Genomic DNA, 27,958 nt, shown 5'->3' with positions numbered 1-27,958 from the left:
ATTTACCTCTCTGAAATAAATCCTTTCCCCAGCACATCCCTGGTGCCACTCCCACTGGATATGAAGTTCCAGGTTATTTTGTACATCTCAACTTCCTGACCAAGGTCTTTTGTCCAGCTGATAAACCTTCCAAGTTTGCTCAGATTCATTTCAATTTGGCATCTTTGAAATCTAAGATCCCGCATAACAGAAGCAGGTTTGTTTGGGCTTTTGTTTGAAATAAGTTGACAACTCATGATCCCATTGCTCAAGGTTGACTTTTACATCCATTAAAAACTGGAGGAAGTAAAACAAGGTCTTCAAGTACACCTTACTGTCCAACACCCTTGTCAGTATAAAAAAGGGAAAGATACCTCTTATTCAGAATGGAGGGCTGCTCTATGTTCCATCCACATTCTCCATCTCCAGTAATCCTGGTTACTTGTTTTGTCAGTTTATTTGAAATGTCTTCACATTTATTCATGAGCTTCAGAACCACGTCCCTCTCCTTCAGCAATATCTTGCAGTTCCACACTATATCTTCTGACAAACCAGCAGTCTTAGTCATTTTTGTAAACTGCAAAATAATAATAAAAAAAATTCTATGAACACTGATAATAGCAGCAAAAGTGCTACAGTGAAAATCCATGGCTGCTGCAGGCAGTAAGTAATTCAAGTAGGAGACAGCAACAGAATCCTGATCTCCTCTCAAAACTTCAAATACTCCTTACACACTTGACCCACTGCAAACTGTGGATCCACACTGAAGGTCATCATTAGAGCTCCCTGCACTGTAAAACCTGAAATCCCAAAAGATTCAAATTCACTGAAGAGTTTCTAATGAAAAACACAGGAGCATTAGACTCAAAATCTTCGGGGAGGGGGCAACATACAGCACAAAGCACGGTTTGAAGGCCAAGGCCCAGCAAAAGAACAAAACCCCAGAAGGAAGAAAAAATGCACTGAATATCATTAGATATCCTTTTAAGCACACCCTATTACATACTAAAGATTTAAGATGTAAGCATAATGTAGGCACCGAGGCAGACCAATGAACCTATAAAGTAAGTTATTAAATTTTGTTAGGAGTCTGTCTGGGGCTCAGTATTATTCAGGTCCAGTTCTAACTCTATCGTGAATGGCACATTCAAACTGGACTTAGGCATACTGAAAAAAAAAAAAGTGGTAAGAAGTTTCATTAAACTGTGCTGAGTTTTCTGCGGTCACCAAGTACTGACAGTACACAGAAGTCTTTCTTCCACCACTTGCTTCCTCCAGTCCACACTAGTTACTTTTTATTTTCTTCCTCTAAACTTCAAATCTTCACTACAATATGGATATTCTCCATGTCAGAGCCAAGAAGCCTGAAGTTGTGTCAAAACAGGCCCTTCAGGCCCATGGATTTCTCCTGAATCCCATATAGTGCCATTTGCAGAAAGTGTAAAACCTACTAATAAATATATTTCTGCAGTAACTGGGATCATATTTGTAATTACAGCATTTTCATGAGTATCTATGCATATTTCACTATAAAGAACAGAAATATTCTTTTATTAATGGATTTAAAGAATTCTTATATTAAGAGATAAGTAATTTCCAAACAGATTTTTTTCAAATTTTAAATCACGGATCTGTTAAAATTTAGCACAAAACTTCATATGCATATATCCTCCAAGAATTCCTTCCATAAAAAAAGGGGTTGCATGATCCATCTATTATGTAACTCATTGATATTGCCACACTGCAGAGTAAAAGACAGGTTTTTTAAGGTGAACTGTATAACGAGACCATGCTTTCATTAAAAAAACAAAAAGAAAAAAAAAAGGAGAAATGGAGAGAGGCAATTACAGTTTGGGGGTGGGGTGAGGGGTGTTTTGTGTTTTTTTCCATTTTAAACAAATCCCAGAAAGTTTAGGTACACTCACAGGATAAGGAGAGCACATGTCAAACACCTGCAAAGAAGTTTTCTAAACAGACACCTCTATTTAGCAACAAAAAGAGAACATGGTTTTTAATAGGCGACTACAAAATTTCAAGATTTGTTTTGATGCCTAAAGCTCTGGTTGGCATGAATAGAAATCCTATAATCCATAAATAAAGGTGTGGAAAATTAAGCCATCTGCTACTAACAGAAATTGTATTGTTTCATGTTAGCACATTAACATTCAGCTCCAAGTTGCAACAAGAAAAACTTTAGCCACTGGTTTGCATGTGAAACACAGGGTGTTACCCTGTTGTACAGAACACAAAGCAGATCTACGGGTGGCCTTTGGTTTACTAGAGGTTATGACAGCTTCTCAAGTTCATTTTTTTTCAAATGAGGCCCAAAAATGTGAGACCATCACAGACAAGTGAACCCTTCAGCTCTCACAGCACACTCTGAACTGCCACACCAGCACACTCTGCTTGGGCCTTCACACCACTTGCAGGTGATGCAGGATTTCACTTTACTGCTTAAGGATGAAAGTCAGCCTCAGCCTCAATCAACTAACTCCAGTTCCACTTTAAGCAGTTTCCCCGTTTCTAACCTGATGCATTTGCTGCTCCCCCTTTCAGTTTGCTTTGGTGCAAGGTCCTTTTGGATTTTCGGCCAATTTGGTTTTTGTAGCAGTTTGTACACGTGCAGCCAAACAAAATGAGTTAATAAAAAACCTGAATCTACCCTCCCCTGTATCTCCTCACTGCTCATACATTGCTGCAGTGTATGGAATGTGATGGACAAGTATGTCCATTTCTGTCTGCTGAGTTCTCCCATTCCCCTAATAGTGATATGCTGTGTCAGAATTTCCATGTAACACATTGCATCAGTACATACAGTTTAACTTCTGTGTACTACAGACATTGTTTAAATCACAAAATCTTTAAAACCTAAACAGCTTATTTTGTGATGGAATAATACTGTGAATGAGGGAAATGAGGATATAGCAAATCTCACACAGATGCATATGTTTTTAAACTAAAAGCAAATTAAAGTAGTTAACAGTTACACGCCTTAAAAATAAGAAACTAAATAGCACTAAACCCTCTCCAGTTCATTCCCTGCATTTACCAGAGGCAGCATGAAACTGCACTGGGCACCCTCAGCAGGCCAAGGAACAGACCACCACCCCAGACATCGAAAGCTCAGCTGAGCTCCTTCGTGAGCCAGGCTTGGCTCTGCCTTTGTTTCTTGGCACACACTGAACGCAGGCAGGTATTGCCCTTACACGGCTATGTTTACAGCCTCTCTGCTGAGGAAACAGTGCTGAGTGCTGTGTTTCCCAACACCGGTGCATTCCACAGCCTGGAAAAGAGAGCACTGTTAAATATAAGTTTTTTAGAGGAGTGAGGATGGGGAGGAAGGGCGATAGGTGTCCAGAAGTGCTTCCAGCAAGCAAAGAAATCATGCGGTCTGCTGGCCTACAATGTGTGCCAGCAAGGTATCACCTGGACCTCAAAGGAAATGGGAGAGAAAGGTGTGAAGCCAACAGAGGAGACTAAGGGGGGACCTCACAACTGTCTACAACTTCCTCACGAGGGGAAGCCGAGGGGCAGGCACTGATCTCTTCTCCCTGGTGATCAGTGACAGGACACAAGGGAATGGCCTGAAGTTGTGTCAGGGGACGTTTAGGATGGATATCAGAAAAAAGTTTTTCAGCCAGAAGGTGGTTGGGTGCTGGAACAGGCTCCCCAGGGAAGTGGTCACAGCACCAAGCCTGACAGAGTTCAGAAAGTGTCTGGACGATGCTCTCAGGCACATGGTGTAATACTTGGGGCTGTCCTATACAGGGCCAAGAGCTGGAATTTGATGATCCTTGTAGGTCCCTTCCAACTCAGGATATTCTACAACTCTATAAAAAGACCCACCAGGAAGGGTTTACTCCCTCATGTCCATCCTGCGTAGCTGTTACAGAGCTGTAGAGCTGTATATAGACTATGAAGCCAGTACAGAGCAGGCCCACACTGAGAAAGAAAAACATCGCTGAACACTGGCCCCGTGCATAAAAACTACGTAACATATGACATCACACCAAGACATAGGGAGCTGAACTTTCCTATCCACTCTGTCCTTAGCCTGTTCTGAACCTTTGCTTCACCTTGCCCTCCACAGTCATTGACATTCTCAGTGCTCGTCCCCCCCTCTTCCTCCTGGCTCTCACAGCCAAGCTTTCTGCTGACCACCCTTTAGTTTGTCTACCCCTGCATCCCCATCTGCTCTCCTTGTGTTCTAATCCCCTATTCCCGCAGCAGAGCTACTCCTCAGGAGCTCCCATTTGACCATCACATCTCTTTCCTCCTCTGTCTCAGCTCCATGCCTGGGCATTGCAGAAGCACCTGGAGCCACCCTTCCAAACCTTCTGTCTCAGAAAGCAATGTGCAACTTTAGGCTGTGAATATGATGAGTACGGAGAAAGGCAATCTCAGAACACAAATTTTTTTTCTCCGTATTTTAAGAGTTACTAGATCAAGTAAACATCTGTCTAAAATATCAGCTCCAAAGAAGAAGTATTTTGAAGCTCTCTAATTAGTTTCACGGGCTTGAAAATAATTTAAATCCATTAAAAAAAATTAGACCAACTTAAAAAGGTTGTCTAGAATAAAAAAGACATTCTAGACTCATGTTTTCCTGGAATAAAACATTTAATTTATAAATAAGTAGGCTTTAGTTTTAATCTGAGGCTGAGAGCCTTCATATCTTCCTTAATTCTAATAATGAACAAGTGGTAATAACTTCTAGTGCTTTACACTGTGTTACACAAGATACCATTAGAGTAAAGCAGACCGAAAAAGTAAAGCTAATTTCTTTAATGCTATAATTGAACCAGCTCTCTCCATTACTCTAACCACTCATTAATTGCTAGGAAAAATGTTGGGTTACTGAGCTACTGGATCTTTATAAACAATTAAATCCACACTGATACAAAACATCTGCTAAAACCTGCTGCAAACCACTTCTACTTTTTTTTGGCAAGTATTCACACTACTACATAAACATGTGGTTGCTGACAGCAGCAATCTTTATGAAAGACAAATTTTGAACGCAAACAGGCCCATGCAGCTTTTTTTACTGTTAAATATTTTACACAGAGAAAAGGAGAACAGCCCTGTAGCAAATATTTCTGCAAAGAATTAAGTTCAGGCAAAATCCGACAAGTTTAGAAAGGAATAGCTGTATGACAGATGTTCTGTGAGAAGCCAAAGGCTTGGGGCAAAACGGATTTCTTTTGCAGCATACCTGTAGCCTGTATTTTTTTTTAAGTATCCTCCTCTTGTCTCCCCCTTCCCCTTGCAACACAACATACAAAGATCATTTTGTTTTCCTTAAAAATCTGTTTAATATCTCTTGCTATTTTGTGGTAAAATATTTCACACACCAAATAATAAACGTTATTGTTTTACACATATGGAAGAATTTCACACATACATCAGTGGGGGAGGTTTTAAAACAAATACTGACCAAAAAAACACACCAATTACTCTGTAAGAGGGCCTGTGCACAGTTACTGCTTTAAAATCCAAACCACTAATAAATTAAATAAAGACAATCTGCCTTAACGGACTTCAAGTTTCTTACTAGAATACTGCTCTTATCACATTTGATGTTTTGCAGTTCACTGGAACTGTATGAAATGTGAAGGCAACAAACAAACTATGGGAAACATTTGAAAGTAACATCCCAGTGACAGTAGATAAGGTACTTACCAACAGGTATTGCTTTCCCTTCTGTGGTGGATTGTGGCTTAGCCTTCTGATGCTTTATCTTTTTATTAATAAAAAACAGAGCAGCTTGCTCCACTAAAAATGGCTGCACTGCTTAGCCAGCAAAACCATGCTAGAGACTAAGCTGCAGTAGGTAAAAAAAAAACCAAAGAAAAAAAAAGAAAAAGAGAGCGACCGTCCTTGCATGAAACTGAAAATATCCATGCTGGCTCCTTCAATCATGGAGCTACCCTGGAAGCTGCTGCTGCTATACAAGTGTCTGCAGTAAAGGTCCTGCCACGCTCTTCCCTCCTGCATCGGTTTTCAGCTACAAGAGCTCAGAACAGGCTAGCAAACACCTCCTTCCCAAGTGAAAGCTCTAATTTCTTCTTCTGCAGTGAAATCAACCAACTTTCTATGCTACAGAGTGAGTGACAGTAATGTCAGCCAATCAGCTTGAGTTTTCCAGAAAAATCACCCCTTAATTCATTCAAAATCAGGTCATATGACACTATTTGAAATGCTATTGGCTTAGGAGGAACATAGCATTTTAGCCTAATCAGGATAAGGCCACCCATCTAAGCCTCCCTAGGCTGAAGCCACCTTGATTCTAGGCAGGCTGGGGATAGGGAAAGAAGAATGCAGACCTACCAGAGCCTCCCAGCTGTTAAAGGGCCGGAGCGCGATTATCTTCTGAGCCTTTTTCTGAGAACACTGGGGGATCAGAGTCAGTTCACCCGGGGAAGCATCCTGCAGGAAGCTGAGGATTTTCACTTTGTAGCCATCCTCCATCACTTCGTCGCCATCGCCGTAGTCCTCGTCGAGGGAGCTACCGCCGTCTTCGGAAGCCGACTCGTCCTCCAAGTCTTCTGTTTCTCTTTTAGTATTCCAAATGCTCCTTTTGCTTTTGTCCTTTTTCTGAAAGCCATTCTGCTCTTTCTCAGGTTTCTGCTTTGTCTTCTCTTTACTCTCGTCACTTGTGCTCTTGGTGGAGGCTTCGGTCAAGTCAGAAGTTTTTCTTCTGACAGGAAGTCCCATTTCTGTGCATGCAATATGGAAGGTAACAAGTCAATGCATACTGGTTAAGGGAGAATGAAAACCCACGCTGTTCTTCCAATATAAAACCTATAAGACACAATTCTAGTATTTCATACACAAGAACTCAATAGCAGGTGTTACTCAGAGAAAAGAAAAGCAAGTCTGTATAAAAAATGCAAGTCTGTATAAAACGTCAACAGATCCAACTGTGAGTATAAGATAAGCAATATTCATTTGTACAATGCTCAAATAGCAGAAGGTTTTAAGTAACTATCTTAAAATACAGATGATTGATGCTATGTAATATTTGTGAGCTTCAGAAGTAAGAGTAAACAGTTCAGAACTCTGATGTATCACAAGGATGAGATACTAGTCACACTGCACTCAACTGTGGAGATATTAATTCTATCGATTTGACAAAACAAGCCTTCTTTCATGATGAAAATAATATATTTTTTCAATTTTAATGCATTGTAGTGCAGTATTAGAGGTGGGACAATGAAAACATACACTTATTAGGGAAACTCAAAGAATTATGTATTTCTGACCAAAATAACCCTACTGTCTTAAAATAAGACAGAAGTTATTTAACTGAACATGAGTAAGTAATTTTCAGAAGTGATTTGTATGCATTTTTCTTCCCTCATGGGAAGAGAGCAGTTGAAGTTTCTCATCTGCCCAATCCCAGCTTGCTGCTGATTGATTCCAACCCTCATGTCTACCTTTTCAGAAGCAGCAGTGAGGAGACAGCTTCATGCATACTGACATCTCTCTCCACTTCCAATTAAGAACACTGCCCTACCCCAACTACACTTAAATAGCTGATACGGCAAAACATATACATATCTGACAGCTGTTTTACACACTGAAAAGTACTCATTAAATAGTATTTAAGTTATAACTTGCAGATTTACTTGGAATGACTGTTTTTGCTCCCTGCCACATCTAAAGCATTGGTATTTACAAACGAGTTGTATAATTTAAGGCCTATTTCTAGTATTTTTCTCTCCTAGAATATATTTTAAAAGGACAAAATGGCATATGTCACTTGTCACCTATGCAGTCATTTGCAGTTACTGATCCAGAAATCAGAAATTTACAAATTACTGCAGTTAAAAAACAAACTTATTTTTAAACAAGCAGGAAGGGGGCAGGTGTCAGCTTTGACACATTTCAAAATACATTATAAGACATACCCATAGGTAACTACAACTTTTTATGAATATCTGTATTAGCAGGGCAAAGACATTTATCTCTACTTACAGAGCAAAAGATCAAAATACAGAAAAATGGAGATTCCATCTCTTATCCTGCCCATAATACTAATTTCAAGTTGCAAGTACTAATTTCAGGTGCAAGTTTCCAGGCATGGTGCTGTCAGAACTGTCATTGCTGAACATTAGAAAATATTTGCATCACAAGTCTGTTTGTTTTGTCTTGGAATAAAATTGATTATAAATCTGTCTTTACCCTCATCATCTGCAAATATTGTCAGGGCCTCCAGTGCTTCATCATACACCCAGTTATGTTCCTGAAGTACATCTCTCAGTTCCTAGTAAAAAAATAAGACATTTTGTATTGTGGTAAGATAAGCATAAGCTAAATTTCTGTGCCTAACAATATTAGGCAAAGAAAACCCCTGTAAATCAGATGATTCAAAATAAAGAAAATGCAAAACAGAAAAACCCTCAGTTTCTCCTTACACACTCAATGTGGGCAGATCTGCACTCCACTTTTGAAAAGTGTAAGAATACACAAACAAGCTTTGCTTCCAACCATTTAAAGCACAGTATTGAAGGGCCCCGACCAGTTGCTGATGATCATCAGGTATTAAAAGTAATACAAAATGCACAATGTATCTAGTGGTCCAGGGGAGAAGTATGTGTGCCAGAGGGAGGGATAATTTCTCCATGCATATTTATAAAAGGTCATTAAATTTGACTACGCCAGGTTGTCACAGGGACAGAAAAGAAGGATAAGAAGTTCCATATTGTCCCAATCACATCCAACTGCTCTCACTTCAGGACAAGTTACATTCCAAAAGCAGCAAAAGCCTTCCTACCCTGGGCTCTTTTTGCAAGAGTGCTGCTGGTGTAAGAATTGTTTCATTCAGCCTATCGACAGCTGCAATTTTCTCAAAAAGTCAAAACTTGACATGCCATCAGGAAACAGAAGCTCACCTCCTTATCCAATCCAGGAAATATCTTTTGCAGCCTCTTCACAAGCATCTCTTGCCTCTCCCATTGTCTTCTGGGTTCTGAGTCATCAAGCTATGTTAAAAAAAGAAATCTATTAGGTTGAATATAAATTACAAGTATAGAAACAGAAGAAAACCTAATCAATATTGTTTATCCTTAAAGAGGTGCTCTCAATGACAAAACCAGTTAAGACAAATTTAAGTTGAAGTGATTCCTCTTACCTAGTCAATGATCAAAATTAGACCAAAACTTTCATATGCATAGAAACTGCCTTCAGTCATGAAAAACTGGCATTCTACTTGATAAGCACACACAGTGCAGGTTATATACAAAAATGTAAATAATTTAGAACTATCTAGTTTGTATTTCTTTAAAATCAAAAATTATTAGTAATTCTCAATGACAGTTAAGGCAGAAGATGCCAAGGTTGATGGTCAGATTAGACTACCAAGCATGCAGTATTTAACCCACTAAAGCCTACAAAGGGATCAAATGGTGTGTTTATAGTGAGATTTATGGGTAAAAAATTCCACAAATACTATGTCCCAGTAACGAAGTCACATCAAAGCTGGCAAAAGTTTTCATCAACAGTAGCTTCACTAACAGCTACTACCATCCTGCACAATGGGAGTTGTCTTACAAACAAGTGCCAAAACTTCCACATGCCCTAAGCTGGTCTGTTTTGTATTCACCACAAAGAACTACACAAGTTTCTTCATAGAGCTTTGAATACAAAGTGGTTACAGATCTACATATCTACAGCAGACATACCAACAGGTTTGATCAATATTTACTTCGCTGAATGATGCTATTTGCTGAAAGAGCACAGACCAGATCACCCAGAAGCACTCTGAGTAAGAGAGGACATTATTCCTTTCCTCAGCAAGCCTACAATGCCATTAAGAGTGGAGCTACAGTCCATACAAAGCTGGCAAAGTATGCTCTAGTCTTAGGAACTAGAGGAAAAAGCAGAAGTAAGGAAAAACACCCTGCAAGTTGTCTCACTATAGTTGTCTATAATGAGTTCTAAAAACCCATGATCCAGATTTGTTTTTTCCAATCCTTCCTCTTTTAATTGTAATAAAACTGTTAAGAACAGAAATCAAACTGCTGCATGAAACCAGGTTCAGTGAAGCATTGTTTGCTAGGCTGGCTGGTTAATAATTCAGTAAATTCTCCTTTTATAACCTAACCCAGGGGCTTGGTGAGGAGGAAAAAACCCAATGCACATTTCTCATTTCGGAAGAAGGGGACTTTATGCTTAATATTATTTTTGCTTTAATGGAAAACTGCATTTTCTTTATTTGGTTCAGACTGAGGGCAATACTAGCCTAAATTTCAACACAAAACCAGTCACTCTCCACCAACCAGCCTCCAATATTAACTGTGGAATTCCCTTTATCTACCATAGGTGTTTTTCAAGGATGTCTACTGGGGTGCCTGGGAGATGGCCTAAAGACAGCACTGTAGGACTGTGCAAATCTGCCAAATACCAACCTGAATGCACCAGGATCATGACATAGTTCCTATTTACTAGCAGAGGTCAAAGTAATCATTCCTTTAAATGTAACCAATTCTCTATTTTTAAAGATTTCCCTAAGTCATAGTTTCAAATATGTACATTTCCTCTATAACAGAGTAACAGATAACTTCATCTCTTTGAGGAAACACAAGGAATGACCTGATCAGTCAAAGTGATTCCCTGTAATTCCCGCTGACGCTCACAAAAACTGAATGGTACACAGCACCTCACATTCTGCTATCTGCCATCAAACACTTCCACCAAAGCAGGGAAGTGAGTACTGTGATACAAGTCCACTAGCACTGAGGAACAAAGCAGGTAAATCCATGTAGAATGGCAAGAATAAGAAAGCAGAAAAACCTCATTCAGATGGTAAGATCTGAATTTGACTGGATTTTCTGGTAAAAGACAGACCAAGTCAGGTAGTTCCATTTATTTTACAATGAACAGAGAGAAAAAAAACACAGTACTTACATAACTAGTTTTTGACTTCTTTGCAACTTGCTTCTTTCTGGTTTTGCAATCTGTGGGAGAATCTCTTACTTTCCTTTTACCAGAGGCAGCTTCAAAAAGAATTGAAACAGAAGAGAAGAATCAGTTACTTTCACTATGTTCACCCCAAAACAGTAGGATAATTACCAAGTACCAACACTATAGTAGCTATTAATTACCTGCACAATGTGTTTATCAGTCTCCATAAGTTTCCTACTATAGTCCACAGATACATTGAAACTTGAAGCAAAGCAACTGCTTGAAAGTACATGTTTATTTACCTCTATGTTTTCTTTAGTAGTTTGGCAATTAATCAAGCATATATAACAACTGAAATAGCATTTTATTATACTTTTTTTTAATAATTGCCACATGTTTTTGCACATAAGTTGCATAAAGGTATATCTGTCTGTTTTTATTCAAGCTCATACTTAATCCAGGCTGAATCCCATCTGTGTGTTGGAATTTGTACATCACTGAGAATTTTGAAGTGCTGATGACTGATTTCTGGCTCGGATGCACATCGAAGAGGTTACCAAACACTTGTTAACATTAAATCCAGATGTCTGAAAGAAAACTATGCATATTAAGTCTGTGATAAGGTTATTACTTATGAATAGTCCATATGAGCCATAACTTTCTGACTATCTTTGGGGCCTGGTGATTATCAAGAGATTATCATCTCAGCATTGAGACCTGCCCAGCCAGGTGCATTTTCAAACTGTGCACAGCTCACAAAGGCAAGAACACGTTACCACTGTTACTGCACATCACCTTTGCTTGAAGCAGCATTATCAGAACAAAATCAGTAAAAATTCCTAGTCCATGATCTGAAATTGTACTGTGAGTTAAATCTTTTTTTTGGAAGAGTAGCTGCCTGCAGAGCTTTCATGTCTTGATATCAGCATCTCTGGCCAACCTCCTCTCCCAGTCTGCCACAAGAGATCAGTGAACAAGCACACATGCACACACAAAAAGCACACTTGTTCTCCAATCCAAAAGACTGTCTGGATGATCAAAATAGTTTTAGTTTGGAAAAGTAAGTTGCCACATCTTTACACAAGAAGATATTTTGTGTAGAAATACTTTCAAAGAAATTCTCTGCCAGACTCACTCACTCCAATATCAGAGATGTGACATAAATATTTAAAACATAAATCATTAAAACATTCCAAAGGCAGAAAAGTATAAGCAATTCTTCCTTAAATGAAGGATCTAGCAAGAGATAGCAGAAAACACTACGATTTTTTTTCAAAGTCTCTGTATTTATGTAGGTAAAAATATCATGGAATCATAGAATGGCTTGGGTTGGAAGGGAGTTTAAAGATCATCCAGTTCCAACCCTCCTGCTGTGGGCAGGGACACCTTCCACTAGACCAGATTGCTCAGAGCTCCATCCAGTCTGGTCTTGAACACTTCCAGGGATATGGCATCCACAGCTTCTCTGGGCAATCTGTTCCAGTGCCTCACCACCCTGACAGTAAGGCATTTCTTCCTAACATCTAAGCTAAACTTACCCTCAGTTTAAAGCCATTCTCCCTTGTCCCATCACTACATGCTCTTGTAAAAAGTCCCTCTCCATCTTTCCTGTACATTCCCTTCAGGTACTGGAAGGACGCAACACATACAAGAGGCAATTCAAAGAAAGCATCCAGAGAACATGCCAGGTGGATCTTTCTGCCCAAGACCTAATTTAAACAATATCACCAGAAAAGACATGCTTTTAGCTTAAGTCTGGGAAATATGTGATGTTCTTGACAGCAAAGCTGAGCTGTCAGGCTGCTGTTGGGTCAAGCACTAGAAGCCATTGGAGGCCTCATGCTATTACTGCTTATGCTTAATTAAAACTGCATTCAGGATGGACAATTCTGAATACAAACAGTGAGCCTGCAAACCTCTTTGCCCTTAAAAAAATACAAGGGCTCCACATAAGAGCATCTCAAAGACTTTCCTGCTTTTACGTCATGGGCTGAGCACTCAACAGTATTTGTCGTGAACAATTTTAGAGGCAATTAAACTGTAACAAAGGATCTGGATAACCATGGTCTCAGGAACCTATCAACACAGAATTATTTTAAAATAACCTGTGGTCTTTTGAAACTCGATTGCAAATGACAAAAAAAATGCCAACTCTCTTTAGACATTCACTTTGCAAAGTAGACTTAACTATTCCTTCCCGTGCTAAGGAAGCATACAGCTGAGGGGAAGAGGAAATTCTATTACTGTTAGATGGGAACCATCCTTGGAGTGGAGGCAGGGCACACCAGGCCCTCCAGAGGAATCCTTGTTCTCTCCATCAATTTTATAACTAATAACCAATGAGAAAAGCAAATTTTAGAGAAGCGTTTCTAATTACTTCCACTAGTATTTGCTGCTACCTCTACCAAAAAAAAGAAAAATCTTTATTCCTGTGACTTCCTCTGAAATTACATTTATGACTGCTCAAGAAGCAGTGAACATCAGACAGATTTACATGAGGCTTCAGCTCAGAAGCACCCTCAGTGATTTCATGGTTTTCAAGGTATACAGAAGACAGCACGAGAAACAGATCACAAGCAGCAGGTAATACTATAGCTTCATATCTTTCTTCATATACATTTTCAGCGTGTCACATCTAATCTTCATACCTGTAAAAAGTCTGCAATGCTTCTTGTTTTAGCTATAAATATTGAATTCAAGCTATAAATACAAGCTTTTGTCTTTTTGAAAGGACAGAAAAATTCACGGATGTCTCGGTCACACTTTTTTAGCAAAGCCGTGCTTCACAAGACTGTATCTCACACCCTGACCTCTTGCACAGTCAACATTTCACAACAAGCAAAGCATATCATAAATTGACACAGATAAGCAGATGTTCAGTGATGTCTCCATTTTTTAAAAACGTGTCCAAAATGAGGTGATTTATACTATCACTTTCAGGCATGCTTAGTCCTAACTAAATATTTTATACAACAGCTGTGATTAGTGAGAATTTTGCTGCCAAGATTTTTCTGTGGGCTAATATCGAAAGGATGTGAAACAACATTCTTAGATCAACAAAAAAAATGGCCAAAAGGCAAGGCCTACATACCAGAAATCAAAGTGTTTTAGTTCAAACACTGAACTGCGACAAAGGATATGTATTAGCCTAAATTGGTTTAATATTAATCAAAACTCTTGAAAAGTAATCATAGTCTCTTCCAGGAAGGGATTTTCCAGGAACAGAAGTACTCAGAAGCAGTATGCTTCTCAAAAATATGCCAGCACACAAGAAATCCCATCTATAGAATCTGGCCATGCACATATTGATAACCCCAAAACGCTGGGTCTGGTTGGGTTAAAAAAACCCATCAAACAACACAAACACAAACACAATCTTTCACTAAAATTATCCTAAATGTTCTTAAAACTTTCTGATAATTGTTAAAAATCTTTGAAGTTGTACATAAAAATCAGAAGATGAAAATACAGCAAGTACAACAGGGGGAATAGAATAAGCAAAAAATTTTATACTTTAAAAAGGGAGTAAAATTGTTCTTCCTCAGCTTCCTAGATATGTTGCTTCCAAATCCATAGGATACTGCATGAAGACACATGAACTACTCAGAAAAACTAAAATAATCAAGAGTGATCAAAAATAGCTTTTTTCTGTTGTATCCATGAAGATCTCTCAGGAAAACCATGGACAACTGAACTGTAAACAGATGGTGGTCTGCTTTTTAAAATGACATCAAAATTCATATCAACCTTCCCTTTCCCCCACCAATTTCAATATATCAGTCTAAAAGATTAATATAAGACAAAAGATTTAATCCTGGACTTGAATGATGTCAAGAAACAAGTGAAGAATTATAGCCCTTTACCACGTCTAATACTTTCAACACTTCCACATCATGTGTTGGGTGTTTTGTTTCGATACCAGTATGAGACTGCATAAATTCAGATGCAGAACAAACACCCTTAAATAAGCTCTAGGGGCTCAAAAGCATGGTTTGGGTGACATTTTGCTAGAGAACCTGCCTAATGTTTATAAATAACAGTTCTTATTCAGAATTACAAGCAAGTCTTGAAGTCAACCTGAACAGAAAGCTGTGGTGGGCCTTGATACAAAAAATATCTAGTTATGAATGGCTATATACTCTAGTATTTTTCCATACTACCAGATTGCTCACCTACAACATTCAGAATTACTACTGCTAACCCATCACTATTTGCCTCAAGTTCTGGGCAAAGAAGGAACCAGCAAGAACAGAAAACACTTAAGGACCCATATGTAAAACAATCCTGAGCTTCACACAACAGATTTCCCTTTTTGGCCTAAATTATGGGTTTGGGTCCACATCCTCTTTTCATCTTTCCCCCTGCAAACCCTGTAACTTCAGTTTCCTGTTATCACAATAAACAAACAATAGTGTAACTTCTAGCACATAATTCACCACCCAAATACTTCCCAATCAATTTTACAGAATTAGCTACAGCTTCTGTAGTTTAGGTTTTGTTTTAATTTGGGGTTTTTTTGGTTTTTTTCTTAAACATACCTTTGTCATTGAGCTTCAAACCAGCAGCTACTGCTTCCTCCATTGTGCATGACGTGTCTAGCAACTGCAAAACAAAAAAGTCAATTGAATACAGTTGAACAGAGGAAGACAATGCTGGATCAGCATGAATGAAATACACTTTAAAAAAGCCACCCCAAATACACATGTATTATGAAATCCAAGATCAAAATCAACAGGTATCACATAAGTTGTATTTGGAAACACTTTAAAACACATACTAGAAAACATTTTTGATACAATCTTATTTATTATCACTTTTTCCCTACTTCACAAACACACCATGATGATTTACTTTAAAGGTTTTTTTCAAAGACTATTCAGCGTGACTATCATAAAACAAGATGATACAAAAAACTAGTTTATTAACTCATAAAATGTCTGTATACTGTTATGACACTATGCTCCATTTCCTGTAACACACGTGCAACTTCCAACTTGCCTCAAAGTTTGTCTATACTTCCCTGCAGTCTTAGATTCTTTCTCCATCCACATATAATTTCAAAACAGATCCTTTTTACAAATTCTATGTTGATACTTTTAGAATGTCTTTTGCAAATGAGATAACTACAACAAAAGCAAATGGCCTAAAGGTTTCAGATATGAAAAAACCACAAAAAATGAAGTTACAAGGAATCCTGATGCCCAAGTATCTGTCAACATTTGGAAACAGCATCTTACAATTTTGCTGTAAACATACGATTTTCTTTTCAAAAGGTTCATGATTTTTCCTTAGTAGCCTTCATCAGTTTGTCAGGTTTGTAAGGTTTGTCAGGACAGACGGTTCTAGATCCTTTAGATCAATAGATTTGCCTAATATTCCTCTGTCCTCCTTCAACACTGCAGCTTTATAACTGTGGATGAAAATTTGCACAGCCTCTATTTCCTACAAAGTCCTGCTGATGCAGGAGCTATCTCACATTCTCCTGAAAACAAACAGCACCAGTACTACATACTGCTCAGTAGCTAAGTCACAAAACAGCAGTCAGACATGCCATGTATTATTTCTAGCTAGTTTTTAAGTGACAAAGAACTGTTATCTGCCTCTAGTTCAAATAAATTCTACACAGACAAAAATTGAAAAAATACAGTCTGGACATATACAATATAAATTTTATTACAATGTTCAGGAGAAAAATTCCAAAACTGCTATTTGCAACCCTTTCCTAAAGTAAAGGAAGCCTAAATATACCACTTGATCCACTGGGAAACAAAACACCCAGCAAGGAGCACCAGGAAAACGTCTGTGTTTCTTTAATGCCATTTCAACAACCAGGAAATGTAACAGATTAACTGAAAGACATTTAGCATTGAAAACTAAGCTAGTGAAAACCTAGTTACATATCAGTACTGAAAAGCAGCCTTGTTAAAAATATATTTTACTGTACTGAAGGTATTTTACTGTAATGAGTTAGCATAATGTTCTAGTAGATTTGTACTGTACATTGGACAATGGCCAAGAGTACCTCACGTTCACATGTCAGCATAATTAGAATAAATGACAGTAAGCTGAAACTTATTCTTTTTCACTTACTGGAAGTACTAAAGTCTTTGTACGTTAAATGTCATAAATGCAGGGGTGCAATGTTTCATCTCCTGGAGAAGATGGCAATGATTTCACTCATTCTGCCTTTAATCAGTTAGCTGCACAGCAGCAATGGCAGTTACCAATAGTTATCAACAAAACTAGCTATAATTAAGCTTAAGTGTCACAACGAAAAGAAATAATAGAAAAATGTTTTATACATTGAGGTTTGCTGTTGTTGAACTTACCCAAAGGTATTTATGTAAAGTGTCTGGGTATATATTCTGCTTTTTTATGTATCTTAGTGCCCATGTACGTACTCACGTGTATATGGAAACATTATGTGGCTGTACTTCCCCTAAAATATGTTACTTTTATACACCCTTTTGATATCAACAAAACAAAATTAAGACTTGTATTGTGTTTGCATGGCAAGGATTGATAGCAGGGTGGCTATAGGGGCGTCTTCTGTGAGGAGTTGCCAGAAGCTGCCCCCACGTCTGACAGAGCCAATGCCAGTTGGTTCCAAGACAGATCCTCCCCTGGCCGAGTCCCTCAGCGACAGTGGCAGCACCTTGGGGATAACAGAGGAAGGGGTGTGGGGGGGCACAGAGGGACACATGCAGCAGGAGAGGAGGGAGAATTCATGAGAGAAACACCAAGGTCCGTGAAGGAGGGGGAGGGTGTGCTCCAGGCACCAGAGCAGATCCCCCTGCAGCCCGTGGTGCAGACCATGGTGAGGCAGCTGTCTCCCTGAAGCCCATCAAGGTCCAAGGTGGAGCAGAGATCCACCTGCAGCCAGTGGAGGACCCCATGCCAGAGCAGGTGGGTATCGAAAGGAAGCTGTACCCTCTGGGATGCCCATGGTGGAAGCTGGCTCCTGGCAGGACCTGTGGACCCACAGAGAGAGGAGCCCACGCCAGAGCAGGACTTGTGACCCTGTGGAAGGGACCCGCACTGGAACAGTTTGTGGCTGAAGGCCTGTACCTTGTGGAGAGGGACCCACACCGGAGCAGGGGAAGAGTGTAAGGAGTCCTCCCCCTGAGGAGGAAGGAGCAGTAGAGACAACAAGTGATGAACTGATGGCAGTCCCCGTGCACTGTTCCTCTGTGTGGGGGGCAGGAGGCAGAAAAAAAATCAGCAATAAAGTTAAGCCCAGGAATAAGGGAGGAATGGGGGGAAAGTGTTTTAAGATTTCAGTTCTGTTATCCTAGTCTGATCCGATTGGTAATAAATCAATTTTCTACAAGTTGAGTCTGTTTTGCCCAGAACAGTAACTGGCGAGAGATCTTTCCCTTTCCATATCTTGATCCATGATGAAGATATGGAAAGATATCACTCTATTGTCTCTGCTGTCCAGTTCAGCAGAAGAATGACAGAGCAGCTTTGGTGGGCACCTGGCATCCAGACAGGGTCAACCCACCACAAGGTTGTTCTCTGTAATAAAGCCTATGAAACAGTCATCAAAATAAATCAAAGAACTGAGCATTATTACTTTTAGTAATTCTTGGTCACTTCTTTGGGGAAAAAGTTCCTTCAGTGTTTGCAGCTTTGAGTCTCTGATGTCTTCCTCTACATCCTTCTTCACAGCTGGCTGCTGATCCCCACCATTTACAAATGCCATCTGGGGCAGCTCATTTTCAGGCTCTTCATCATCATCAGACTGATCAGATCTACAATGTACAGGAGAAGAAAAAAAAGAATTAAAATTTATTTTTGCTTATGAATGTTTTACCCCACCAGAACATTGCTGTAAACTAAAACCAACAGAATTGCACAAAATGTGTTGAAATGCATTCAGTAACACTGAATCAACTTGTACCCAAAGTGGTATCTCTGTTCAGGACAAAGTAAGGCATGTATTAAGTACAGTCTTCTGTTTGCAGTAAACACACTTCAACTTAGCTAAGGGAAGAAGAAAGGAGGAACAGATGAGGCAAATACCGTGACCTACCCTAATACTGTGCTATAAAAGGTTAGTTGCCAATTTAGCAACAACCACCTTAATATATTTCATCATTTCAGCTACCTGACTTACATCAGTCTACCTCAATTTGTCTCAAACAGTCTTGCTAGTGTTTATTTGCCCAACAGATAAACAGATGTGGATTAAAGATCTTTGTAAACACTTTCCAGATGCAGCATCAACTCTGTCCTAGTTCTCAGCTCACTGAGAAAGAAAATTCAAAAGATCCTTATGCAGCATCTTAAACATACAAACATAGAAAGAGCCTTTCTGAAAAAAATCTTACTGGAAGATTTATTATGAGAGCTAACCTGGAGGAAAAGCAATTCTATGTATCTCTAACAATATTCAGTTGCACAGACAAGACTGAACAGAAGCACAGGTCTCCCATCCTACTTCTTTCCATAGACACATAAGAATCTCCTTTCGTAATGAAAATTAATTTAACTGTATGGAGTTGGCCATTTCATAAGGATTTCACCATCAGAAAGGTTTGCCTGCAGGTGTCTCTACACCTTTAGTAAAAGACTAAAAATAAACCTGGTTTTCCTCACTATATCTTTCTTAAGCAGTTGCAACAGGCAGATTGCAACACAGTTCTGGAAAAAATAGTAACATGCCACTCACATAACAGATACACACAGCGAACTGTTCATCATGGAATCCCTTTCTCCCCATTCAAGAGGCATACACAGCTACGTGGGCTCTCTGTTGTGCCTCTTAAGAGTAAGAAAATAAGAAGACATAACCAAAATTCTTCTTCAGTCCACCAAGCTGTCAAATTGCAAGCCTCAAAAGGTAAATCCCACTTCAAAAAAAGTCTAAATGAAATGTCATATTAAAATTCTGTTGGCATATTTCTGATCTTTTTGCATTGATAGAGAAGAAGGTTTCTTTAAAAACTGCATTAAAAAAAAAAAAAACACAAAACAAACCAATCCAATGATTGATGAAAATACTAACACCGCAATTATCCTATCCATTCCTACTAGGGAATAACATCTAGACACTTGTCAACAAAGCCAGGGTTGCACACATCAAAAATCTCATCCTCCCTGAGATTATTCACATTCTTATCAAGCATGAAGAAACACCCATTTAATTGCTAAACAACTCAGACCCACAAAACTTTGTGTTAGAATTCTGCTTTTAATTCAACAGTCCAGACAGTGACTCTGGCAAAAGTTTGCAGCACGCTTCCTTCTAGGAAAGACGTGCTTTCTACTTTAAACTTTCTGCTTTCCGTTCTATTCCTTGTTCAGAATGAGGGAAGCTGGGATACTCCACAAAAAGAAAAACAAACAAAAGAAATCACAAAACCCCCAAACACTAGGTAACACATGGACTAAAATGCACAATGCAAAGACACTCAAATGACCAATTATCTGCAAAACTAGGCTAAATTCAGCACAAGCCAGAGCTCCTAAGCCTGGACAAATCCAAGCTAACTCCTGCCACACTCTCACTTTGTCTGTTAAATCAATCAGAACAGCCACTTTTGAGACAGCTTAGGGGGTTCCATACACAACAATTAGCATCTGAGACAACACACGGAGCCAAAGTGCCAGACACTGGGGTGCCTGCTGTAGAAGAGACTAGTGGGACACACAGGAATACCGAAGAGTAGAAGAGGACGTAGATTTATGTTCATCAATCCCACTAGGAGTCACCTGACTGTCTCTCTCACTCCCAGCAATTGCAATACAATACAGGAATAGCAAGCTGTGGCTCTGCAAGTTGGATCCTGCACGGCTTATCAGCATTGGCTCCACATGGTATGAAACCACTTGTCTTGCTCCCAGATGGGCTTGATCCCAGGAGCAGCGGGATATTTACATAGCACTGCACACAAGCCAATTTGGTGCATGCAACCACCTGGCCATATCTGCATCCTTGCACAACCTACCACTTAAACCACAGAGAGAAAGAGCAGCTCATTCTGATAACTACTTTTTTTTTCTCCTTCTCAAGCAGCTGCTCTAAATTGAAACTTCACGGAAGATGCATTAAAAAGAAAATCAGAAAAAAAAAAAGAATTTCAGACAATAGCAGCAGGAAAAGGCATTATTTCATTTCTGCTAACAAGTCTCAGTAGCTCCAAGCTCTGTGTAGGACTGAAAATCTGACAAGAGACTACACCTGTTAAGGCTGTCATTACCATAAAAGTTTTCTGCAGATTAGTTCAACCAGACTATCAAAAAAGCAGGCTAAGCCATCTTGTTTTGCTTGGCACTGGAACATTTAAGGGGCACAGACAATTCCCACATAGACATGTAACCAGCAAGGGTTTCTTTAAACCATTCCAAATGGTTGCAGGTGTCTGTCTACATCTTGTCTCACCTGCCCTCTCCTTGATGCCTTTTCAGCACACACACAAGTGACTCCTGCACAGGGACTCTTCCCTCCTAGCACATTTAGAAATACAAGTTTCCAAATCACTTATTAAAAAATGCTTTCACTAAGTATAGCAAACACAGTATGTAACTAATACGTAAGTTTACCTCAGGAACTGATACTATACACTGAAGCTCTACTTGCTTTCCTGTCCACTACAGTCTCATTAAAAAAAAAAAAAAAAGTAAGGAACAAGCTAAAATCAACTCCAACAGCTTAAAATGAATAAAGCAAATATTTTATGGTTAAGCTTTCAAATTAAGAGGATTGTAGAGGGGCAAATGTACAAACTTAAAAATGCATAAACATCACAGAACTCCTTCCTCTAAGAAAATGTCTTAGCTGGATATTTGTTCCTTGAAATTCCAGTAAGGTTTAGTTAGAGGCAGGTAAATCACAAAGGAGTAAACCAGAACCTAAGGTACCCTCTGATTTTCATTCTGTATTTCAACTTAGAACAGCACATCAGGTTGCACAACAGGAGCCTGGTTTAAAGCGTACATTACGGCCACGTCTCTCCTCAGAGCCTTGCTTTCTTTCGCAGCACTGAAGTGTCTTGGTTCTTCATCTTCACTGTCTGAAGAAGTGTCTAGGAACTGCACCCCTCGCTGATGCTTGAAATAGGATTGTTTCTTTGTCCTCTGAGCTTCCGGAGTTTCTGGGATGGTGGGATACTCTGTGCAAGGCATTTCAAGAGGAGAAAAAACAGAAGGTAATAAATTTAAATATTTATTTGTACCTAAAACATCAGGTAGCTGTGATTTCTTCTGTAGATACAGCAGTCATTCAAACAGAACTCACATCCTTATGCATGTAAAATTCCTTTAAGCTGTATGCCTTACAGTGATAACTTACCTGGGAAAGGATCTTCAGCCCTCTTACATCAAACAAATAATTTTTATACCACAAAGTTTATGAGAACACATATTTTAGGTTAATAACTACTGATAAATACATATGTATTTTTGTAGAGAAATCCTCTGAACTACGTCCAGGATGATCAGGACATGGATAGAAACACAGGCATATGACCGAAGAGAGAAAGACTGGTGCATGCTGTGCTGCACACAACAGCACAACAGAGAGCATTTTCTGTATGAAAGAAATCTTGAAGAAAATAAATTTAAAATAACTCACTGTGGCAGCATTGAATGGGTAAAAAGATAAATTCTAAAAGTACAAGCAATTTATTGACACAAGAAACTAACACGCTTGAAAGGGAAAGGCACCCAGTGAACTAAAACAAATATGATACCAAATGTTACAGAGTGCACTACTGAAAGGAAGAAAATAACTCAAAGCTCCATAAAAATGGAGGTTAACAGTGGTTAAAGAGATGGGGGTGAGTGTAACTCAAACTTAGTATCTATGAGGAAATGTAAATAAGGGTTCAATGACTATTCAAAAAAGCAATCATCGAAGCCTTAAGACCTCGGGTTGTTAAAGAAACTTCCCTGTCAGACCATCCAGGAGCCACCCTGGCAGTCATTCTTACACCCTCTGAGCTGGGACTGAGGCCCCTTCACAGCTACACACCCCACACTCACAGTCAGACCACGTTTCCCACAACAGAATCCCAGACATCCAGATCCTTAATATAATTTAATCACAGCGCAATAACAGAGTAAAACAGCTCAAACTGGTGTCTCCAAGGAGGGATCCCAATCGTGGGCTTTTATATCCTCACAGTCCAAGGGTCTGGAGTCATTGGCTTTGCTGTGTCCCTTGGTGTCCAGTCACCTGGCCAGTGCCAGAGTCCCCAAGCCCTTTGATAAGCAAAGGGTCAGCAGGTCACAGCCTCTTGCCTGGGGCTTCTGCCCCCCAGAGCTCCATCTGCAGCTCTCACTGCAGCTGTACACCGAGCTCCCTATACTGAACGGATTCCTCAAGAAGGTGACCTTAACTATGCATAGGAAAAACCTAGGATAAGGGGCAGGAGAGTCAGCTACAAAACTCCAGGCAAAGCTGCGTTTTAGTAGTACAACTATGAGTGTAAGTCCTCATAGAGAAGGATCTTAAATCCTCATAATGCAAATACAGCACCATAGGCATCCTCCCCCCTCTAAACACACTCATCCTTTCTTAAAACTCATGTGCCTATAAATCGAACACCAGTGGTGCTGCTAACTCTGGAACCACAATTTCTGCTGGAAATAAAGGTAGTTTCTTCTGACTCCACTCATGCAGAAACCTGCCGAGTCAAATGACTACAGAGTGTAACATCAGTTTGCAAAGCTGATTTGTCAGGAGACACTAGACACAAATGAAGCTAGAATAAATTAATCTGATAATCAAATGCAGAAATGATCTACAGAGTGTCTAATTCCTTCATCTGTGATAAAAGGCCTCAATTTTAATTGAATTATCATAAAATTCTAAAGCTTTTCAATCACTTTCAAAACACAACAGAGGATTTTAGTAATGATTTTTAGAAGAAGCAAAAGTCTCACTTTGCAAAATTAATCTTGTTATCTTGAAAAGCCCATACATACGTAAACTCAGGAATGCTTAAAAATTATTAGTTCTGAAGCAGTAATAAATTGTCCCAAGACAGACCTCCCTGCATCCAAGACCAACATGTTGGCAGTAGAAGCTTCCTCAGCAGTACCTTCTTCTATCTGTCCATTTTTGGAAGGAGATGTGTTGTCCTTGATGCAGTTGCTTCATCTGAAAACCATTTAACTTTTTAGATGAAGACAGGAGAAGAGCAAGAGAGACCTCTGGGAATGTTGTAAAGTTGGGTTAGCAGAGCAAGGGCTATCTCAATAGGACAGAAATACAAGATGCATAAAAAGATGTGAATGGAAATATCAAAACAGGTCTATAAGAAGCATGAGAAATTCACATCTATACTGAATTAACCATTTTCATGATCTTTGTCTTGTAGTTTAGACTTAATTCCAAACATGTTCCTCCTGCAAGTAGTATGACATGGAAATGACAGGTACCCATGACAACTTTACTAAGAAGCATCTTTAGTGGATTTTAAAACAAAACAAAAACACAAGAAAATTTTACAAAAATAGTACGGTTTAAAAAATAATTTTATTCCTTACAGTATAAAGGTTTATATTTAAATAAAAAGAATATTTACTGTTTCATTTGGTGATTTCTCATTTTATTTTTACTTTATTTAGCAATCACTGTCCAGTCTTCATGACAACTCCTAACTCCCATACCTATAAAATGCTGAGTGGCCTGGGGGAAAAAAAAAAAAGTATTCTCACTCTCAAAAGATCCAGTACTTCCTTCTCCCCCTCCTCCACTGAACAGAATCCTTTATTAAGGTGGGGGGAAGCAGAAATCACCCATGTAATAAGTAGTCCTCATATTCAGAGCAAATTACAACCTTGTAAAGTAGTAAGAGATTTAAGTTATTGCCACAACATGTTATTATTGGAGGTAGAATTTTCTGATTCTAGGCAGTTAAAAAGAACTATTAAGGAATGCCTGCAATCATAAGACCGGTATTTGATTCTAAGGCCAGAAATAAGAACACACTGAAGCATCCCTACATGTAGGCATTAACATCAAAACCAAAACCCAACTACAAGCCATTTTTGCTATCATAAGAAGAGAATACACTGCCCTGTAATTCTAAACACAACCTCCTACTCAAACCATCCGTCACACTCCGAGAAAGTCAGCACCTTCTCTCCCAAGTAAAAACAAAAGAGAGGTAATACTTAGAGGCTTGCCACATTTACTAACACTGTCCAACAAACATTGTCGAATGGAAAGTAACTTCCGCCTAGTTTTGGATAGTATCAAGCATATGCTGCTCAAGTTTACAAGCTAAAAAATACTCCATTTTCAAAGGAAAGCCTTTTTTATTGGTTAAAATAATCCTAAATAGTAGTGTTACTTTAAGGGGCTTCTTGAACCTGCCCTTTAAAAATTATTACTTCAACATATCTTCCCACGAATCCTCAGAAACATTCACTAGGTACTGCAGTCATCACTTTTTTCCAGAAATATTTTAAGTAGAATTATACTCTGTGAACTGAGACATAGGCAAAAGACAGCGCTTCCTCAGACCATGAAAGAAATGACCACATATGAGAACAAAAAAGTGCAGTCCCAGTGCAAGTGAACTCTCAGCATTATAACCTCAAAGTGCAGTCATTTGGGACTGCATATTCAAACAGCATGGACAGGATATCAGCAAAGCCAACCATCAATAACAGGAATATATACTGTAGTTTAATTTAATCTACAACTTTTATTTCAATTCAGTGTTGACGCTTTGTAAGCATGCTTTTCAAGATTTGAATACAAATCTCATTTTGAAAATAATGACAGTAATTATTCTAATTTGTATTGTTCTAACAGAGTTCTGCTCTATTTCTACAATTGGAATAATTTCATTATTATAGTACACCAGACTATTTGCATAATTAAAAACATGAATGAAAATTAAGAAGATGCTTCACTGTTTTCTTAACAGACTAAGATCAACCAAACTATTGAGTAATACTAATTTTATAGAAAATTCTAGTAAGCCACTCCAGTGCATTTTTCCAACTCTCGACCGATGTCTTTCAGATATAATTTGATAACTGTGCCCATAGCTGGTTTCTACCACTCAGTTACGTGGTGTTCAGAATTACTGCCTACAACTTGGCTGCAAAGTCACTGCAAGCCTGTGCTATTTTGAATACACACAAGAGAACAAGATGACCAATTCTTCTGGCCATCGTGCCACAAACTGGTCATTAAAGCATAAGGTGTGTATGTTCAATACAAACCAACAACAAGTATTACATATAGACATACCTGGGGTACAGAATAACCTACCAATATTAGTTTGCTCTCGAAAACAAAACTAAAAAAAAGTAGTTAAAAAGATAACAGTGTTTTAAGACACAACAGACATCACCTATTTTTTTCGAAGATGAATGAAATTAAGACAACCATATCTCTTTGTTAGATGCATATTTCAAGGCACTTGACAAAACAGAAATCTAAAGAAATCCCTAGGAAATTATATTGAACTATTTGTGCTCCTGAAGGAAAAAGTCTGATTTTAAAATTCTTTTTATATACACAATAGGATTACATGATACCAAAAGAAATAGGACAAAACCAAAAGTCCTCAGCTATTTAACAGTTTTTTGTTTGTGTAAGTGAAATAAAGGACACTCTTGTAATGAGTAAGCAATGGTAAAATTTACTCGTCAAAATATATATTGTACTTTTCATATATTATAGCAAATGCTTTGTTGGGACTGGGGAGTTGTGAGCTGCGGAATAGTTAACTGCTGTGTTACTATTATAAGTTGACTATCCTGCAACTGGCAGTTCCCTAGTTGGCAAGATAAAGTATTCTGCTTTGCTGAGCATGTATACTATATCCTGTTTTTCTAAAAATATTGTCTAAGTGTACTCACTAAAAAAGGGAAGAAGAGAACAAGGATCAGGGGGTCAAAGACAAAGATGATAATTCTCATGGCTAGGCTTCACGAACGAAGATTTGGGATGATAAAGAAGAGCCAAAAAGAACATCTGGATACCATTCCCATACCCAGCTCCAAGGACATCAGAGCTAATTAAAACTACTGATAGGAAGTACCTGGCAATTAAAATGGGCCTACAACAGAACCAACCAGAATGAAGCCCGCGAACTCAAGCCCAAAGAAGAGCTAACAAGTGACTATGGGAGGGGAGTTGAAAAAGTATAAAAGTTACTGTTTGTCTCTATTGAGCTTGTGGGCCGTTGGAAGAGCAGGGGTCTCTCCAGGCCGCCCAGCGTGCTGATTGGCTTATTTGCACTTTATATAAATCTTATAATAAAAATTGCTGCTATGTTTTGATTTGGTTTATTTACCTATAACACTCTCAAGACCTTGTTTCTCCAGTTTGTTGTACAGTTATTGTGTTAATCCACTTTGTTTGTCTTCAGAAGAAATACAAGTAATTGTTATCCTCACATGATTCACTGAGCATTAGGGCAAGTTATTTTTGGTTAACTTGGTGTAAACTGCTTCTTGTACAGAAGAACTCAATAGTCTGACTTGTTTGTGTATTTAGCAGTAGAGCACACAGTGCCATAAGCTTATCACGTCTGTACCTTTTCCATGACAATTCAACAACACCAACAAAAACAAACAAACAAAAAAAAACCAAACAAACAAAAAACTACACCTGTCTGTTTTATTTGACCCAAAGCAAGAAAAAGTCTCTCTTCCTGACACTAGTTAGGAAACAAGAAGGGCAGGCATCTGCTAATCAAATCTTGTCTCCTCTATCACACCTAAGTGCCTCACAGCTTGCAGACAAAATTTGAGTATTTTATTTTTGGTTAACTTCTGTAGATGGAGAAAGTGTGATTTGATTTTCAAAATAGTTCTTAATTCTTTTAAATAGGTTACATAACAATGATGTTATAATAAGTAGGTGAAAAAAGTCACTCAACCATTCCATCTTCTTTAAACACTCAGTATCTGTGGAAGATGAAGCATTTCTAAATTCAAAGCACTACTATTTACATCTCTGTTTTAAATGCTAATTAGTACCCTGGTTCCAGCATCTGCATCCATGGACTCTCACTTCAGTAGGACGCTTACAGTAACTTTGCCTGCACTTGTACTCTACTGTGTTTTACTGTCAGCCACCACCATCTCCCACGAG

General features: G+C 38.7%; 1 protein-coding gene across 1 annotated transcript in view; it reads right to left on the bottom strand.

Moving 5' to 3' along the window:
* The window catches only part of SMARCAD1 (SWI/SNF-related, matrix-associated actin-dependent regulator of chromatin, subfamily a, containing DEAD/H box 1), a 42,881-nt gene that overhangs the window by 12,600 nt on the left and 2,323 nt on the right, over window positions 1-27,958 (bottom strand). Inside the window, exons 3-10 of the mRNA XM_017822248.1 lie at window positions 21,830-22,004; window positions 18,464-18,641; window positions 15,426-15,489; window positions 10,891-10,979; window positions 8,877-8,966; window positions 8,167-8,248; window positions 6,310-6,698; window positions 354-556 (exon numbers count right to left, since the gene is read on the bottom strand). Of these exons, the coding sequence (XP_017677737.1) occupies window positions 354-556; window positions 6,310-6,698; window positions 8,167-8,248; window positions 8,877-8,966; window positions 10,891-10,979; window positions 15,426-15,489; window positions 18,464-18,641; window positions 21,830-22,004 (1,270 nt within the window). The remainder of the gene's footprint in view (window positions 1-353; window positions 557-6,309; window positions 6,699-8,166; window positions 8,249-8,876; window positions 8,967-10,890; window positions 10,980-15,425; window positions 15,490-18,463; window positions 18,642-21,829; window positions 22,005-27,958) is intronic.

The sequence above is a fragment of the Lepidothrix coronata genome, unplaced genomic scaffold (assembly GCF_001604755.1).
Source record: "Lepidothrix coronata isolate B3197 unplaced genomic scaffold, Lepidothrix_coronata-1.0 Scaffold96, whole genome shotgun sequence".
Lineage (NCBI taxonomy): Eukaryota > Metazoa > Chordata > Aves > Passeriformes > Pipridae > Lepidothrix > Lepidothrix coronata.
The sequence above is the reverse complement of the archived record's forward strand: the minus strand, read 5'-3'. Positions and strand labels throughout refer to the sequence as shown.